Source organism: Bos indicus x Bos taurus, chromosome 10 (assembly GCF_003369695.1).
Source record: "Bos indicus x Bos taurus breed Angus x Brahman F1 hybrid chromosome 10, Bos_hybrid_MaternalHap_v2.0, whole genome shotgun sequence".
NCBI classification, from domain to species: Eukaryota; Metazoa; Chordata; class Mammalia; order Artiodactyla; family Bovidae; genus Bos; species Bos indicus x Bos taurus.
In genome coordinates, this window is record NC_040085.1 from 101,602,708 (window position 1) to 101,620,917 (window position 18,210).

Sequence of the window (18,210 nt, forward strand, 5' to 3'; positions counted from 1 at the left end):
AAATTACATCTCAAACTGAAACGTGAGCCTGCTTGTTCTCTGTGATTGAGCTAAGCTGCTAAGCCTAATCCGTCACAGTGAGAACCAGCTCTTTCCCTCCCCGAACTGGTGGAGGGAAAAGCCAGTAATTTCTCATGCGCGGTTCATGTCCACCCTCTCACCCGGCGTATTATCACTGTATTGTCATAATAGCTGTCTTCAACGTGACCTGTGCCTGGGAGGGTGCCGTCCTCTGTTCTGTAAAATGCCAACTGGTACCACTATGATATATAAATGATGATAATTAGAAGACACCCTCGAATTATTTGACATCCAGATTGAAGGGGAGAGTGGCACTCTTTAAAATGTAAATATATGATGCCCTAGAATTGGGGTCAGAAATGGCAGTCTAGGGAAAAGCACATTGCTTCCTGTCAGGCATGATCGGCTCAAAGCTCCTGGCGTGTGAATCAGCCACCACAGAATGGCACAGGGGGGCTTGTGATCTGGGTCTGAGCTGTAAAGATTGATCATCCCTCACCATGCACATTTGAGAAGTAACACAAGTAAGCCAGGAGCTAAACAAGAGGGAAGTCATTTTTTGCCTGAAACTCGATAAAGTTTTTGATAATCATTAATAGGCATCACTTCCCAACCTCTGGCCTGTTTTTTTTTTTTTTAGGAGGTCAAGGGCCAGGGTTTCCAGAATTTGGCTCATCCTGCCTTGTTATTCAGTTGCTAAGTCGTATCTGACTCTTTGTGACCCCGTGTACTGTAGCCCGCCAGGCTCCTCTGTCCATGGGATTTCCCAGGCAAAGATACTGGAGTAGGTTGCCATGTCTGCCTTTATAGTGGAACTTACTTGCTCAGAAAACCTTCTGCAACTCCTCACTGTACATCACAGTAAAGGCCACTCTCACCAGGGTCCTGCGACACCCCGTGCTGTAAGTGAAGGATAACCAGCTGGAACTTGCTTCAGGCGGGGCTGAACCCAGAGGTCTGGGCGGTGTCCTCGGGGCTCCTGTCTCCATTTGCAGGACGTGGAGCTCGGTCTGCAGCTGGGGCTCACGCCTGCCGAACTGTTGCAAGTTGTTGCCTTCCATAGCCCCGAGGAGGGCTCTCGTCTAACACTCAGAAATGAATTGTCCAGGGAGACACGTGCTGACCAAGCAAGAGACCTTATTGAGAAGGGGCGCCCGGGTGCAGAGCAGGCGGGAGAGGGAGCCCAGAAGGACCGCTGTGCCGTGTGGCCCACCGTCCCAGCCTTTGTGGTGACTGCGCTAGTTTCCAGGTTGTCTCTGGCCGGTCACTGACTCAGGGTCCTTCCTGGCGGCGCAAGCATTGCTCAGCCGAGATGGATTCCAGCACAGAGGATTCTGGGAGGCTGCTGGACGCTTGGGCTGGAGTCTCTTCTCCCGTTTTAGCCTTTCCAAAATGCTTCCAGTTCGGGTAGCTTGTTCTGCGTTCCTTGCCGGGACCTCTTAATAAGATAACTCATGCAAGGCGTGACTGTCGTTCCTGAACAGGTTGGGCAGTTTCAGTCAGTGGTTCCTGTAGCGAGAGGAGCTCCCCAGAGAAGGGTGGTCTCTTCCCCGCATCCCTGACTCAGGCCAGAGGAGACGGCCCGATTCAACAGGGAGAAGCTGCAGGTGTCCACAGCATTCCCCCTCTGCAGCCTGCCACCGTGTTCCCTCCCCAGCGTCCCCAGCGCCCCCCCGCCTCGCCTCCCTCACCGTCCCCTGCAGGGCCTTCCCTCAGGCTGGCCTCCCCTGATGGTGCTCCCTGCTAGCTCTTCGTTCATCAGAATTATATCAACTTTTCAAGGTCCAGGAAAAATATTTTCTGTGGCGCTTTTCTTAAGTGACCACTGTTACAAGGTCCTTTCTTCCTTTTCTGCGCAGACTCTGCCTGTATCTCACGTGTTGCCTTTTGCAGCTTTACTCACCCGCATCTGGGGCGGGGCATCACCCCTGCCTCCCTGCACGTCCCCTCCTGCCTGCGGCGCTTCCGTGCACGTTGCTGCGTTGGCTTCCGTGCAGATGCCCAGAAAGTGAGCGGGGAAGGTCCTTTAACCCCATTTTTGCAGCTCAACATTTCTTGACCACCAACTACGCGTCAAGGCTTGTGCTGGGTGTTGAAGTGAGACGTGTTAATGCAATAACATCCAGAAGATTGGGGTGTTCCAGGAGTTGCAAATGGTAAAGAATCTACCTGTCAGTGCAGGAGATGCAGTTTCAGTCCCTGGTGGGGAAGATGCCCTGGAGGAGAGCATGGAAACACACCCCAGTAGTCTTGCCTGGGAAATCCCGTGGCCGAGGAGCGTGGCAGAGTCAGACGTGACTGAGGTCCATCTCACGATGAGGAGGTGGAGGCCTGGTGGACACGTGGCCCGGCGTCCCCCACGGCCACCTCGTTTAGTTCCTCTCGCAAGTTCCCGGCCGCCTCTGGGCCACTGGGGACCCTGTGGCCTCCTCCTGGACCCACCCTCACCTGACCAAATGCAATTCACTTTCAAAGCTTGATTAAAATATCACCTTCTTAGGGGGACTTCCGCTGAGCACCCGTCCCCGACAGATCTAAAACAGGCCTCCTATTTTCTAGGACTCCTCTGTTGTTATTCACAGCACCTGTCACAAATTGTAATTAGTTATTTGACTTCTATAAATGTGTTTGTTTAACGTCTCCCCATTAGACTGTACATCCCGTGAGAACAGGGATTGACAGTTGTGGCAACTCCTGTACGTTGAGTACAGGCTGACACAGAAGAGGGGCTCAAGGATTCATGAGTGGGGTGAATGAGTGCAGCCTGAGCCACTCACAGCCCTTACTACCCGCACAGACTCAGCCCGGGTTGCCCGAAGGCCAGGTCCACACAGCACTGACGCTTACCATTCCCTCCCCTGTGCCCAGGAAGGAGCAGCCTCTTCTACCCAAGTCTAAGTTGTGTGCTCACCAAGACAGGAACTGTAGGGCTAGCACTTTGTGTGGGTTCTGGAGACAGAGCCCCGTTTGATCTGTGGGCGTCTAGGATGAGAAGGAACAACATGAGTGTGAACAGGTGGCCAGAGGAATGAGGCAGAAACACTGTGCTGGGGTCATCCGGGAAGGGGTCGGGGGATGGTCAGTGGTGTGGGGAGCGCCCAGCTGACCTCCAGAGTGCCCACGTGCCGGGCAGGCCCCGTGTCAGGAGGCAGGAGCAGTGTGAACATCAGCCGGGTTCGGCACCTGGCCTTGCATCCTGATGAGGATCCGAAGTTAGTACGAGCCTCTTCTGGAGTTCTTAGACTCAGCCTTCATTTGGTGGGTCTTGTTGAGTTCTCACTGTTACATTCCTATCCCGTTATCTTGGACACTTTCATTATACATGAAAGCAACTTTTATACTTCACCAGAGTGAGCAGCCCATTACTACAGCAATACTGAAAGTATTCGAAGTGTTTGACAGTATCTTCTACATACTCCCTGCTGCTGTACACAGAGGTCGGTAGAGATGGGCTCTGCTGCTGCTGCTAAGTCGCTTCAGTCGTGTCTAACTCTGTGCAGCCCCACAGATGGCAGCCCACCAGGCTCCCCGGTCCTTGGGATTCTCCAGGCAAGAACACTGGAGTGGGTTGCCATTTCCTTCGCCATTGCATGAAAGTGAAAAGTGAAAGGGAAGTCGCTCAGTCATGTCCGACCCTCAGCGACTCCATGGACGGCAGCCTACTAGGCTCCTCCATCCATGGGATTTTCCAGGCAGGAGTCCTGGAGTGGGGTGCCATTGCCTTCTCCAAAATGGGCTATAACAGCCCCCAAATTTTGTTTTCTCATATATCTTTATATACTTTTATTAAACTTTTGCAAGCTTTACTATAATTTATTTTCCGAAACTTGGACATCTCATTTTTAGGAAAGAGTGATTTGCAGTGTCGTAGATATATTTGACCTAACCGATATCAGAAGCAGCTCTGAAACAAGCACAAAAATAGCTCTGAATTCTGTTGTGAGCATCATAAAAATATAATTGCATCTTTGGGAACTTCTTCCAGAAAATGAGATGCATTATAGATTCTGTGTGTCTGCAGGGCCTGGACAGTTTCAAAGTGAAACAGAAATTCTTCTCTGGGAGCAGCCAGGAGCCCACAGCCTCCTTCCCTGTGCCATACGACCTACCTCCAGAACTTTACGGAGACAGAGGTGAGACCCAGGGGACATAGACACTCGGGTGTGAGTGCCAGCGCAGAGACAATGGCGCTCGGGGAGAGCCGTGGGTGGGCTCTTGGCAGGAGCCTGGCTGGGGGGCTGCTCTGGGAGCACAGGTTCGTGGCCCCGGAAACACGGCTCTCAAGCCTCTGGGTCTCAGAACCCCCTGTGCCCTTACTAATCAAGGACCACAGACAGCTTTCCTTTACATGGGTTTCTATAGCTGTTGATATTTGTCATAAAGAAATTAAAGCCAATAAATTTTAAAGTACTTATTGACTTATTTTAAAATAATAGGAGAAGGAAATGGCAACCCACTCCAGTGTTCTTGCCTGGAGAATCCCAGGGAGGGCAGAGCCTGGTGGGCTACCATCTATGGGGTCTCACAGAGTTGGACACGACTGAAGCGACTTAGCAGCAGCATTATCCTCTATGTGTAACTTACGGTATAAAAGCCCCTGTTGAAAATAAAGCTACGGGCCTTGCTCACAAAAAAAAATAATAATAAGCCCATTGATATATTTAAAAATATCTAAAATGACTATCCGCCAACTCAGGTTGGTTTGGAAGATGGCCTTGTTCCCCACTTTGCAGACGCGTTTGCTGTCTGGGCTCACAGCTGGGTTCTCACCGCTGCTCCTTGCTGCCACCCACGTCGGGCAGCCTCTGTACACCCAGGCGCAGTGACCGGTGACGACTTAATGTTAGGATGGCCCTCATTTTGACTTTACAGGTGTACCCCCACCCCTTGAAAGGTAGGTCCCCAAGTCACCCTCTGAAAACTGCTGCACTAGGCGAGGACTTTAAGGTCAGAGACCAGGTCTTTTTCGCAGAGGAAGTCGGCGGCGTCTTGGCACGGGTTCCCAGTGTTCTGGAGGGAGGCTGGCCGGGGTGGGCGGCCCCACCTCCGCGCCTGCTCTGACGCGGCCCCTCCAGCCCCAGAGCGCTTCTCTCAGCCCCGGGAAGTCTGGCTTTGAGGCGAGTTCACGCTTCACCAGGTTCACGCAGGGGGAGAAGGAATACAATCAGGACGGGGCAGATCCTACCCTACCTGTAGGGTAGCCGGATATAGTCCACAGTCTTTGAGCAAATGCTAGATGTGAACAGGACAAGTTTGAGTTTTGATTGGACAGTATTAGTGACATCATCCCATTGATACTGCAAAACCTCGGATTCCTGAGTGGGGCTGGCCTTGCCTGGTGGGCCCTTCCTTCCCTGACCAAGGCTGGCTGGGTCCCAGCCGCCTCCCAGCCTCACTCACTCTGGCTTCCATGCTGAGCCAAGCCTGCCCTTCCAAGGGCCCCTTTCTCAGGTTATCTGGGCTCGTCTGACAAAGCCCCTCCTGCCTCACACAGCCGGCTTCCTCTCTCTGGTCACATGGACAGCTTCCAAAGGCCTTCTTGTTCCCTTCCTTCCAAGCCATGTGTATTTTTCTGAGTCCTCTAAGTATGTTGTTGTAAATTCACCATATTTGTTTTTTACTAGCAAGAGGTTCTGTCAGAATTTCAAGGAATCCGTGACGACTCCTCCCCACCTCCAGCTCACAGATGGAAAATACTGCTTTAGGTCCTGGTGTTTATGCACCAGCCTGACAGCTTATCGCGTGACCTTGGCTGGTGGTTTGCCTTCTCTAGGCCTTAGTGTTTCCATTTGCAAAATGAGAAAATGAGAGCGCACAGCTCACTGCTGAAAAGTGACTGAGATGAGGTCTTGAAAGCATCTAACCCAGTGTCCAGCTCAGAATTGGCATCCAGTTGCTGTTAGCCACTGTTTCTGGCACTTAAAATGTCCGATGCAGTTACAGCAGGGAGTGGACGGTCGTTCTCTCCCCGACCCTGATGAACTGACAAAGAGCCTGAGACTCGTGCAGGACAGACCCTAACCCAGGACGTGACCTGATGCCCTCATTCCCCTTCTGGCTTTGGGCTGTGCCTTTGTCTTTTTTCCTTTCTCTTGTTTTTCCGTTCTGTTCCCTCCTTCCTGCCCCCCGACCTCCCAGTTCTCCTGAATAAACATATCGGTGGTAGGGAAGACCCATGTGATGACGGCCTTCGGCTTAGCCACCTGGGCTACATGTGTGCTTAGCTTTGGGCCTTGGGCACTGCCCTGACAAAGGGGCACCTTGCCAGGCCTGGCCCAGACCTACTGAGACGAGCCCTCCAGCGGTGGGTCCCAGAAAAACGTGCCAGCAGTTCCCAGTCAGCCCAGACAGGTGAGGGTCAGCGTCCCAGCGGCAGGGCGTTCCCCGGTCTGCCTCCCCTCTGGACTGTAACCTGGAGAGGCCCTCGGCTTTGTCTAGCATGGTGGTGGTGTTTAGTTGCTCAGTTGTGTCAGACTCTCTTGCGACCCCGTGGACTGTAGCCTACCAGGCTCCTCAGTCCATGGGATTTCCCAGGCAGAATACTGGGGTGGGTTGCCATTCCCTTCTCCAGGGCATCTTCCTGACCCTGGGATTGAACCCACATCTCCTTTATTGGTAGGCAGATTGTTTACCTCCCGGCCAACTGGGAAGCCCGCCTGGCAGAGCACAGCACCTAACCAACACTAACAAGCATTCCATATACACACACGACTGTCACAAGGCACGCGCTCTCGTGGGGCAGGCGAGGAGGCTCGCCTGAAACAGGCCTTCATCCCAGCCAGTGAGTGGCAATGCTGACTTCACAACCCCGCACCCCTCCATGTTGGCATTTTTTGTGTGTCCCTTTCCCCCAAGGTTGTGGAGGGCCTTCCAGCCAGCATGGAAAAGGACCTGCCCAAGAAATACAGACATTTGTTTATTTATAAAACAGAGCATGGGATTTTCCCGGCGGGTGGTTTCCAGGTCCTCACTTGGACATTACTGGCTTATCTTGAAGGAAAGGAATACAGTCCCCATTGGTGTCCACAGTGGGTGGCTCCAGGACCCCCCGGATACAAAATCCTCAGATGCTCGAGTCCCATGACAAGCACTCTATGTCCCCGATTCCACATCCCCAGATTTGACCAACCCCTGATCATGTAGTACATGTTTATTGAGAAAAAAATCTGCACATAAGTGGACCCGCACATTCCAAACCCAGGTTGTTGGAGGGCGTGCTCTAAGTGCGGTGGTGGCCCTTTAAGTCACTAGGAGATGCCTGTGTGTCACAGACCCTGCCCTGGGGAGACAGCAAGGGTCAGAGTGTGTCCTGCCCAGGGTGAAGCACAGCTGCCGTTACCCCACAGAGCAGTTTGCAGGGAAAGAGGAGGAAGTGCAGGGACGTGCAGACGCAGAAGATGGTGTTTCTAGGGCAAGAGAGTGGCCAGTGAGTAGCCAGAGAGTCGGGTCTCCAGCCCTGCTAGCCCCCTGCCTCTCAGGGAAATTAACAGCAAGTGTGGTTTCCTGCTTTCAAACCATCCGGAGGCCAGAGGCTAGAGAACAGGGTTCTGATAACGTGTTGCCACCTTGGGCATTCTTTGGCTGCTCCTGCTGCTGGGAGCTGCTGTTTGCACGTTCAGTCTATGATTATTCAAGACAAATGGCGAGGCTGGGCGGTGTGAGGGGCAGTCATTGTTAGGCAGGCCAGCCTCCCAGCTGCCATCTGTGTCTGCTCAAGAAGAAGCCAGCGCCAACCCCCGGGGCGGCTGGCTGGTCCATCCCAGCTGACCTGCCGAGTGAGCACTCCGCCCTTCAGACTTGTTCCATCACTCGTGTTTCCCAGAACAGTAGTAGGGGAGTTTATTTTTAATCCTTGCAGTGTGTTTACACCCTACCTTGCCTGGAGATTCCATGGACAGAGAAGCCTGGTGGGCTGCAGTCCATGGGGTCACAAAGAGTCAGACACAACTGAGCAACTTACACTTTCACATTATTTTGGTTCTTTGGAAGAAAAAGTTCACATTTATTGAGCACCTACAATATGCTGGGAATGAGCTTCCCAGTCGTTCTCGCATTCATACTTCACAGTAATCCTGGGAGGTTGCGAGCGTAATTAGCTCCCATTTCACAGACGGGGAACCCGAGACCAAGATCCGCAAGCCTTCCCCAGGCCGCAGACAGAGACGAAGGCAGGATTTGAACCTGGGTCTTCTTTCCGTTGTGTTGTTGGGTGTTGTCATTATAGACGTGCCTGAACCGGCTAAGTCTGCTCCTGCCCCTAAAAAGGGCTCTAAAAAAGCTGTGACCAAGGCCCAGAAGAAGGACGGCAAGAAGCGCAAGTGCAGCCGCAAGGAGAGCTACTCCGTGTACGTGTACAAGGTGCTGAAGCAAGTCCATCCAGACACCGGCATCTCGTCCAAGGCCATGGGAATCATGAACTCCTTCGTCAACGACATTTTTGAGCGCATCGCTGGCGAGGCATCGCGCCTGGCGCATTACAAGTGCTCGACTATCACATCCAGGGAGATCCAAACTGCCGTGCATCTGCTGCTGCTCGGGGAGCTGGACAAGCACGCCGTGTCCGAGGGCACTAAGGCTGTCACCAAGTATACCAGCTCCAAGTAAATATAATATGCCTAGCCGCTGTTAATGGAGAAGGCAATGGCACCCCACTCAGTACTCTTGCCTGGAAAATCCCATGGATGGAAGGCCTGGTGGGCTGTAGTCCATGGGGTCGCTAAGAGTCGGCCACGACTGAGCGACTTCATTTCACTTCTTTCCATTGTATCAGTACCATTCCAAGGCCTGTTGCTTCCCTCGATGTGGGTCTACAGGCATTATACAGAGATGGTCATGGCTCAGCAATCACTGGCCTTAAATTACAGAACAAAACCGTTACGGGGATGTGACTCTGGGCCTCGTGGTTCTGTGTGACCGTGACCAGCTGAGAGCAGAGAAGTGGCCTTGACTGTCCCCGTGGTCACTGCTGGTTTCTCCAGCTTCTCAAAAGAAGAAAACAAGAGCCACCCTCCTTTTTAGGTTCTCTATGCAGATGGAACACGGCATCTTGCACAGTTCTTCAGTTTATCTCATTTAATGGGCTTCCCTGGTGGCTCAGTGGTAAAGAATCCGCCTGCCAATGCAGGAACGTGGGTTTGTTTCCTCTGTTGGGAAGATCCCCTGTAGAAGGAAATGGCAACCTTCTCCAGGATTCTTGCCTGGGAAATCCCATGGACAGAGGAGCCTGGTGGGCTACAGTCCATGGAGTTGCGAAAGAGCAGGACACGACCGAGGGACTAAACAGCAACAGTGTCTCATTTAATCCTACTGCCGGCTCCACGGCTTAGGCACAGGTAAGGAGACAGGTTCAGAGGTGAAGGGACTTGGGAACCTTAGTGGCAAGCCAGCATTTACCCCGGGGTTCACGCTCCCGTGTCTTAACATGAACCTTTACTGCAAGCTCCTACCCAAAAGGGCTCAGTTCAGAAAAGGACTCTCGTGATATGCCTACTGCGGCCCGTGAGTGATTTGATCCTATCAGGTGAGTGGATTTTCTGTAATCATATTCAAATAAGTGTCACATTCATGTAATTTTTTTCCCCCAGATCGACCATGGATTTGGAACATCCCTTATGTCAAAGCACCTGATACACATGGGAACATGTGGGTTCCCTCCTGAGAGCAGGAAAGCTCTGTGAAGTTGACATGTAAGGCCTGAGCCCCAAACGTTGGATGTCCTTGTTTGTAATGGGTGTTCACTTCCCTTAATGTTTTATCAGCCCCCCAACAAAACTCTGCAAAGGTCAGTCTTTCAGACATGAATGTTGGTTATCCTTTCAATGGTCACTGTTGACATTCTCACTTGAAAAAAAATTGTATATTTTCTTAACTCCCTTTTCTATGCCTTGGAATAAAAGCTATTAAACTTCCGCATATTAAAAGGATATAGATAGACAGATGCAAAGCGATCTTCCTGGTAATGCAGACTCTCATGGTGGCATCAACGCTTCTGAATGGAAGGTTGACGTTGTGAGTTGTGCTCTGTTGGAAAGGGTGCCTCTGATTCAGCTGAAACTTTCCAGAGCAGGAGTGTGACCCGTCACCCCTGCCTCAGCTTTCTGGGTGTGTGGCAGAGTTGCTGGAAGGGCCTGCTGTGTGTCACTGAGGCCCATGAGGCTCCCCAGACACCACGCGCCGACTGACGGTCGTCATCCAGCAGCTTCCCATGACACTTCATCCTCCCCACTCAGGGACCAGCCCCTGCCTGCCCTGTCCTCAGCCGTCCCCACAAACGCCCAGAAAAGACAGCTCACAGGCCCCTAGCAAAGCACACAAGTATTCCACTCGCAGGAGCCCCTGCAGGTGAGCTGGCATAGAGGGGCGGAGGCCCAGAAAGGGTCAGAACACCCCCAGGACTCCAGCCGCCCGGGTCAGCGCAGCGGATGTCGCCACGCTTCTCGTCCAAGCGCCCTTCACGGGTGGGAACCACGCTGTCCTGCGACGACCCAGAGCCTCCTGGATTCCTGTGTGGGTCTCCTTTCCAGTGGTCTTCAGCCTCTTCATCCCTTAACTTAGAGTGCAGTTGATTGTTAACTCTGAAAGATTCTTTTAAGATGCTCGTTTTTCAGAGTGTTCCTCAGAGGCCAACAATGTTCACATCAGAAGTGGGGTGGGGGGAGGTACTGTGGCTACAGTACTGTGGCTACCAGGAGGCGGCCGGGCGGGCAGGGCTGGGGTCTCCTGCCCCCTCCTCCCCGGCAGAGATGGCCTCCTTCTCTCTTACGTTTTGGGTTCTGTAAAGGGTGTCATCTGGGTGGTTTGCTTTTGCTTTGTTTTGCATTCTGCTTAAAAACATGAAGTTGAAAAGCCACTGAATTCATTTAACCAGTTCCTTCCACTGGTAAGAAAAGTAAGGCTTAAGCCTTCTTGGAACCTGCTTTCTGCTTTAACGACATTGAAACCCTTAACAGATTTGAACCCAGCAGCAGCCCTGGGCTCACAGTAAAGTCGGATGCCACGATGAGACCAGCCCAGAATGGGAACCCAGCCGTCTGAGTGGGCATCACTCAGTCCACTCAGAGGACTGTGGTTGACCACCCGGGATGCCCACTAGCACGGTCTGCCCCGGGTCGGGGTGGGCTCAGTGCAAGGCTCCAGGCAGCACCAGACAAGCCACCCAGCCAGAGAGCATCACAGCTGCAGGCCAGTCATTCCAGAGGAAAGGAGACCCGTCTTTCCCAGCGGTGTCAGCCAAAGCCCCTTGCAGCCTCTGATTGGCGAAGCTGAGTCACGTGTTCATGAGACTTGCCCAGCCCCAGCTCTGCTCCCTCCACCCTGTGAGACCTTAGGCGAGACCTTAGACTCATGATACGTCTGAGTCTTCACTTTCTTATCTGTTAAGTGGGGCTCGTAGCTATCCTTCCTGCCTGGTGGGATTGCTTGAAGATCATAGGAAATGGTGTTCCTGAGTGAGGGCAGGAACTCTATCAGTGTAAATCGAGATGATTCTTGATGAGTACCACGCTGGCAGTCTCTCCCTGGGGCATTTACAGAAATGTAACTCGAGGGTCAAAACCCATGTCTTCTGAAAAATGAGCTACTCCCTGCAAATACCGCTCCCTCCCACATTACCACAGGTGGGTTTTTCTGAAAAATGGGGGAGATTGAAGAGTCCTGGCTGCAGCCAGGTGGCAATGAGGCCTCTGGATTCCAGGAGAAGGGGGCTCTGTTTACAGAGGAGACTGTGTCCCGGGACCCCTTTGTCCCAGAGCCCAGGCTCTCGACTCTGAACAGAGCTAACAGCTCTACAGACCGCATACTTCCTGCCCTGAAAGCATGGATCCACGCTGCCTGCTGCCTCCGGAAAGGGGGTCCTCATGGAGGCCACGTGGGACTGAGGTTGGGAGGGAGTCCACGTTCAAGTGACCCCACGGGTGAGTTGATGCTTGAGCCCTGGGAGGAAGTCTGTTTCACAAACGAAGAAACTGAGGCTCAGATCTGTGAACTGCCTGAGGCCGCCTTCTTGAAGACGGAGGGGCTCTTGCTTCCTGAACACCTCATACCGTAACAGATTCAAGAAGTGGGCAGCTTTGTGCTTCCATTGGCAGAATCTTCCTTAGACAGGAATGAACCTTGTGATTCCACGAGCCACTTCCCGCCTAGAAACAGCCTGGGCCCTGTGAGGAGCCCACATGAGCCCCAACTCCACTCTTCCAGTCTTCTCTGGCATTTCAGGGCACGCTTGGTGGTGAGCGGCCTCTCCTCTGCCTCTCCAGTTCCTGCTCCTACTGTGGCTCCCTGGCTGCTTCCCACAGCACACTGGGTGCCCTTAAGAATAAGTGCAGGTGTGGGGAGGGGTTGGCGGCACGAGGGAAACTCGGGAGGTGACGGAAGGGTTTCTATCATGATTGTGGCTTTGGTTACACTTTACGAAACCCCTTGAATTATGCACCAAGTTGGTTATTTTATTGTATGTAAATTATAACCCAGTAAAACTGCTTTTTAAGAACTCGAAGAATGCACAAGTTCAGATATGGGCACTGTGTGAAAATTCTACATCAAAAAAGAAAAAAAGCAACTGTTAAACTCTCTATATATAAACCCTAAAGTACTTGAGGGCAAGTGTATTGGTTGTTGGTCGCAGTTTATTTTGAAATGCTTTAAAATAAGATGTATTAAAGGATGAGTAGATATATGATAAAATATAGGAAAATTTGTACAGTCGAGATTGCTGCTCTAAAATTCTTTAAACTTTGGTACATGTTTGAAATTTCATTATCAAATGTTGTGAACGGAGACCAAATAAGTTCAGGCTTCTGGTAGGATGAATAGCTCCTACTGAACCCACTCTTTCAGAAATAAAAATAGAAGTTGTGGTGTGGAGATTACACCATCCATCTCCTGAAAGTGACCAAAAGCAGGCAAAAGAAGGGAGTCAACAACTGTGAGGGAGGCCTCTACAGGGTGAATTTCCTCTTTCTCCACCACTTCTGGCCTGAGGTCAGGCCTTAGTCTGCACCACACAAGGCAGGTAAACCCCCAGTGGAAAATGTCCAGTCTTCGTGGCTTGGATCCAGAGCACCAAATAACAGGAGAGCCGGGTCGGGGATTCCCAGTCTCTCTACATAAAGTCTTCAGATCTAGGGCTGACCACCACACTGTACGTGCACCACTAAGGCTGAAAGAACTAAGCTCAAGTTTGAGCTACTTCATGCTGAAGGGGAGATAATTTTGCAGTTGAGTTCACCTAAGTTAACTGCCTGTTTAAAAATTATTATTTTTAGAGGAAGGTAATTAGAATCCAGAATTTCTACATCAAGACTCTTGAGAGTCCCTTGGACAGCAATGAGATCAAACCAGTCAATCCTAAAGGAAATCAACCCTGAATATTCACTGATGCTCAAGTTGAAGCTCCAATACTTTGGCCACCTGATACGAAGAGCTGAGTCACGGGAAAAGACTGATGCTGGGAAAGATTGAAGGCAGGAGGAGAAGGGGGCAGCAGAGGATGAGATGGTTGGATGGCATCACCAACTCAATGGACATGAATCTGATCAAACTCCCAAGAGACAGTGGAAGACAGAGGAGCCTGGCGTGCTGCAGTCCTTGGGGTTACAAAGAGTCAGACATGACTTAGTGACTGAACAACCACCACCAAATTATATATAGCAGCCACTAGTCACCCATAACACGTAAATTTGTTGTTGACTTTAAAGTTAAAAATTCGGGGGGGTGGGGGGTGGGAATTTCGTTCCCCACTTGGAAGTCTAGTAGCACCACGACAGACTTCAGAAGAGCACAGATATAGGCTATTCCTATCGTCACAGAAGTGATGGACAGTGTTTATCCGGTCAGTTAAAACATGGAGACTGTCAGAGCTGACCAGAAAAAGGAAAAAAAAAAAAAAAAACACTGCTGTACGCTGTCCACAACAAATACGCCTTTGAATATATAAAGACACAAATAGATTGGAAAGTAAATGGGAAAGATACACTACGAATGTTAAGTTAATGAAGCCTGTGGTAACTAGATTAATATCAGACAAAATACACTTCAAGGCAAAGGGTATCACCAGAGATAAAGAGAGACATCTCATAAAAATGGTCCCTGCATCAGGAGGATATAATAATTATAAACGCTTATATTCAGGCAGGAGACAGATGGGCCCCAGGCTGAACAATTTCTCCCCTGTGGACAGAAACTCCTTAACAGTAGAAACTCCATAAAGCAGGTTGATGGAGGAGGCTGGGCCTTGCCCAGATAAGAGAGAGAAGACCGCACACTCCGTTCTCAGAGTTAAGAAGACCTCCCAGACTACACATGCCCAGAAAGGCTCCGCAGAGATCTACAGAAAGGAAGCATCACCTCAGAGTTAAATGATGCAGCTGCCCATAGGCTTCTTCTCTAGTATCCATCTTGGCTAAAAGATGCACACATGTGCAGGAGGATCCTGAGATAAGCCAAACACAGACTCAGAACCCGGCAAAGCAAGATGACTGGGCAAAGGAAACTGGAAGAAATGCCCCATAAAAGTGATTCAAACTACCACAAGGACGAGACTCAGCCCACCTGTGTGTCTGTCCACACACTGTACTCTCCAACCTAATAAACACTTCACTTGCTTCATGACTCTCCGTCTCTTTGTGGAAATTAATTTCTACACAGCTGATGGGCCAGGGCCTCTTACTGGCCGCTCTCCCTGGTGTGTAGTGGTTAGCATTCAGCATTCTCCCTGCCGCTCCCGACCTCAGGCTCGGGCAGGAACCAAAGCCCTGCCTCAAGCCTCTGCAGGCCGATAGTGAATAACAGCTTCGAAGTACGTGAAACAAAAACTGACACACTTCAAGGAAGAAACAGACAATTCCACATAGTTGGTGCTTTTAATACTCTCGATAATTGTCGGAATAACTAGAACAAATGCCTTGACATAGAACACTACATCCAGCAACTGCAGAGTACATACTCTTTTTAAAGGGTTATTTTTTTGGCTGTGGTTGGTCGTCGCTGCGTGCAGGCTTTCTCTGGTTGTGGCAGAGAGGCTCCTCTTTGCTGCGGTGCTCGGGTTTCTCCTTGCAGGGGCTTCTCTTGTTGTGGAGCAGCGTCTCTAGCTAGGTGGGCTTCGGTCGCTGTAGCTCACGGGCTCAGTCGTTGTGGCGTATGGGTTTAGCTGCTCTGAGGCCTGTGGGATCTTCCAGGACCAGGGATCGAACCATTGCAAGAGTCTGCATTGCAAGGCAGACTCTCAGCTCCTGGACCAGCAGGGAAGCCCAGAATGCGTGTTCTTTTCAAGTGCATGTGGTACATTCCCTAGGACTATATCCTGGACCACGATACAGTCAATTTAGGAGGACTGGAACATATCATACATGGCCCTCTGACCTGTGAATGAACAATTTTGCTTGCCTTGTCAGTAAACCAAGGATGTGGTAGCCATCAAGCCACTGCAGCCACCCCAGCGGTGTACTCTGAGGGGACTCAGGTTGGGAAAGACAGGATACTGGCCCTCATAGCCCAGGCGCACATCAAAGGAACCGTTGCAGGGAGCCCAGATGCTTGTGCTGAGCTCATTAACCTGCAATGTCTGCTTTTCTTTCATTAATGACTGAACAGCAACAACAATTAATGATAATCTTTTGATGTTCCACTACCTGGTTTTTATTGCAAAATTCCTATATATTCTGGCTCCTCCCCTTCTTCAGAGCAGTCCCTCAGAGCTACCTGAGAAGCTGTCTCCTGGGTTGAAGTCCTCAGAAAGTCTATCAAATACAATATAATTCTCAACTTTCAGGTTGTGCATTTTTTTCAATCAACAGACCACACTGAAAATGTTAGGAATAATTTGTCTTAAGAAATAGATTTTTAAAACAAGTAACAATACATGGCTAAATTTGTAGGTCAAAGGAGAAAAAAAATCAGAAAATATTTTCAATAAAATGATGTAAAAATACAACATACCAAAACTTTTAGGGTGCAGCTAGCCCAGGACTAACGAGATTTATAGTTGAAAAATGCTAACATTAGAAAAGAATTTTAGATCTAAAATTTGTGATCTAATAATCCACTATAGGAAGTTGGAGGGAAAAAAAAAGTAAACCCAAAAGGAAGCAGAAGAACGAAAATAGAGGAGTAGAAATACTACATTAAATTTACTCCAGAAATGCAAGGTTGGTTTGACATTAGAAAAGCAATAAATGAAAACCAAGATATTAGTAAAGGATAAAATTATACAATCATTACACTAGATGCAGAAAAAAGCATTTGATAAAATTCACTCATTCATATTTTATTTTTTTTTAACTCAGAAACAAAAATAAAAGATACTTTCTCAACCTGATAAAGGGTATCAGTGAAAAACCGACACTAATCAATGCAGAAAAACTAAAGGCTCTCTCCTGAGATCAGGAACAAGACAAGATGTTTGCTTCCACCTCCTCTATTCAACATTATACTGAGGTCCTGGCCATTGCACCATGAATAGAAAAAAAAAAAAGATAAGTATCAAAAAAGAAGCAAAACTCTATTTTGGATAACATGGTAATTTACATAGAAAGTCCTAAAGGAATCAACTACCCAACTAATGCATAAATTTAGCAAGGTTGCAGGAACCCAGTTAATTTGTAAAAATCATTTCTATTTTTACATACTACAGCAAATAGCTAGAAAGTAGAATCTTGATATTTCATTTACAACTGCATCAAAACCCCAAAGTACTTTAGAATGAATTTACAAAAGATGTACAAGATCTCTACATGAAAATTTTCCAAGACTGACATAAATTGAGGGCTATAGCTCATTCATGAATTAAGATGTCAGTTCTCCCTAACACAATCCTAATTAAGATCTCACAAGTTTTGTGTTTTTTTTCTGGTGAAATTAACAAGCTGATTATACAATTTTTATGGAAATGTTAAGATCCTGTAATATTCGAAGAAAATCCTGATAAAGGAGAGCAAAGTTGGAGGATTCACACAAAAGCTGCAAGTAACCCTATGGACTGCAGCCCACCAGGCTCCTCTGTCCATGGGGTTCTCCAGCAGGGATATTGGAGTGGGTTGCCATGCCCCCGCTCCAGGGGCTCTTCCCACCCCGGGGATCAAACCTGGCTCTGCTGCATTACAGGCAGAGTCTTTACTGTCTGAGCCACAAGGAGAGCCAGTAATCTAGACACCGTGGTGTTAATATAAGGATGGACAAATAATGAGCAAGATACAGATTCCCAAAATACATTCGCTTTTGTCTTCTCAGCAAATGACACTAAAATAACTGAATACCCACATGGACAAAAGACACCTTGTACCTCGACTCTCAGCTCACGCCAGACAGAAGCAAACGGAAGAACAAAGCTGGATCAAAGACCAACATACAGAGGCTAAAACTATACAATTTCTAGGGGAAAAGAGCCCGTAAAACTTACACAACCTTAAGAGAGGTGAGGTTTCTTGATACACAGAGATCCAAATATAAAAGATTGATAAATTGGGCCTTACTAAAAACATACCCATCAGAAATAATTAGGCAAGTCAGAGAATGTGGAAAACATTTCTAAGATACCATACCTGAGAAAGGACTAGCATCCTGGATTTATGTAAAGAATTCCTACAGCTCAGTAGTCAAAAAGAGAAATGGATATTCAACAGAGATTTTAGAAAGCAGATATACTGATGCCAAAAGCTCAGCTTCTCTGTACATTGGTGCTGACTAGAATCTTGGAGACAGAGTTTTGAGTGAAATAGAAAAGAACAGCTTTGTTACTTTGCCAGCAAGCTGGGGGGGGGGGGGGGTGGCACTGCGTGCTAATGATTGCAAAAGCGTGTGTTCTCAGCTTGGAGAAGAGAGACCATTTATAGTAATTGTTCAAAGAGGCCGTGATCAGCTCACAGACATTCTTCTGATGAGTTGGTGGTAAGGTTGAGTAAGCAATGAGAGGTAAGAAAGCCTTCCTCAGCAATCAATGCAAAGAAATACAGGAAAACAACAGAATGGGAAAGACTAGAGATCTCTTCAAGAAAATTAGAGATACTAAGGGAAATTTTCATGCAAAGATAGGCTCAATAAAGGACAGAAATGGTATGGACCTTACAGAAGCAGAAGATATTTAGAAGAGGTGGCAAGAATTCACAGAAGAACAATACAAAAAAGATCTTCACAATCCAGATAATCACAATGGTGTGATCACTCACCTAGAGCCAGACATCCTGGAATGCGAAGTCA

General features: G+C 49.1%; 1 protein-coding gene across 9 annotated transcripts in view; it reads left to right on the forward strand.

Moving 5' to 3' along the window:
- TDP1 (tyrosyl-DNA phosphodiesterase 1) overlaps nt 1–9,956 on the forward strand; it is a 73,023-nt gene extending 63,067 nt beyond the window's left edge. For all 9 annotated transcript variants that reach the window (XM_027552707.1, XM_027552705.1, XM_027552704.1 and 6 more), the window contains 2 exons: nt 4,043–4,154; nt 9,606–9,956. In XM_027552707.1, the coding sequence (XP_027408508.1) occupies nt 4,043–4,154; nt 9,606–9,679 (186 nt within the window). In that variant the 3' untranslated portion in view covers nt 9,680–9,956. The remainder of the gene's footprint in view (nt 1–4,042; nt 4,155–9,605) is intronic.
- Nucleotides 9,957–18,210: the final 8,254 nt, after the last annotated feature.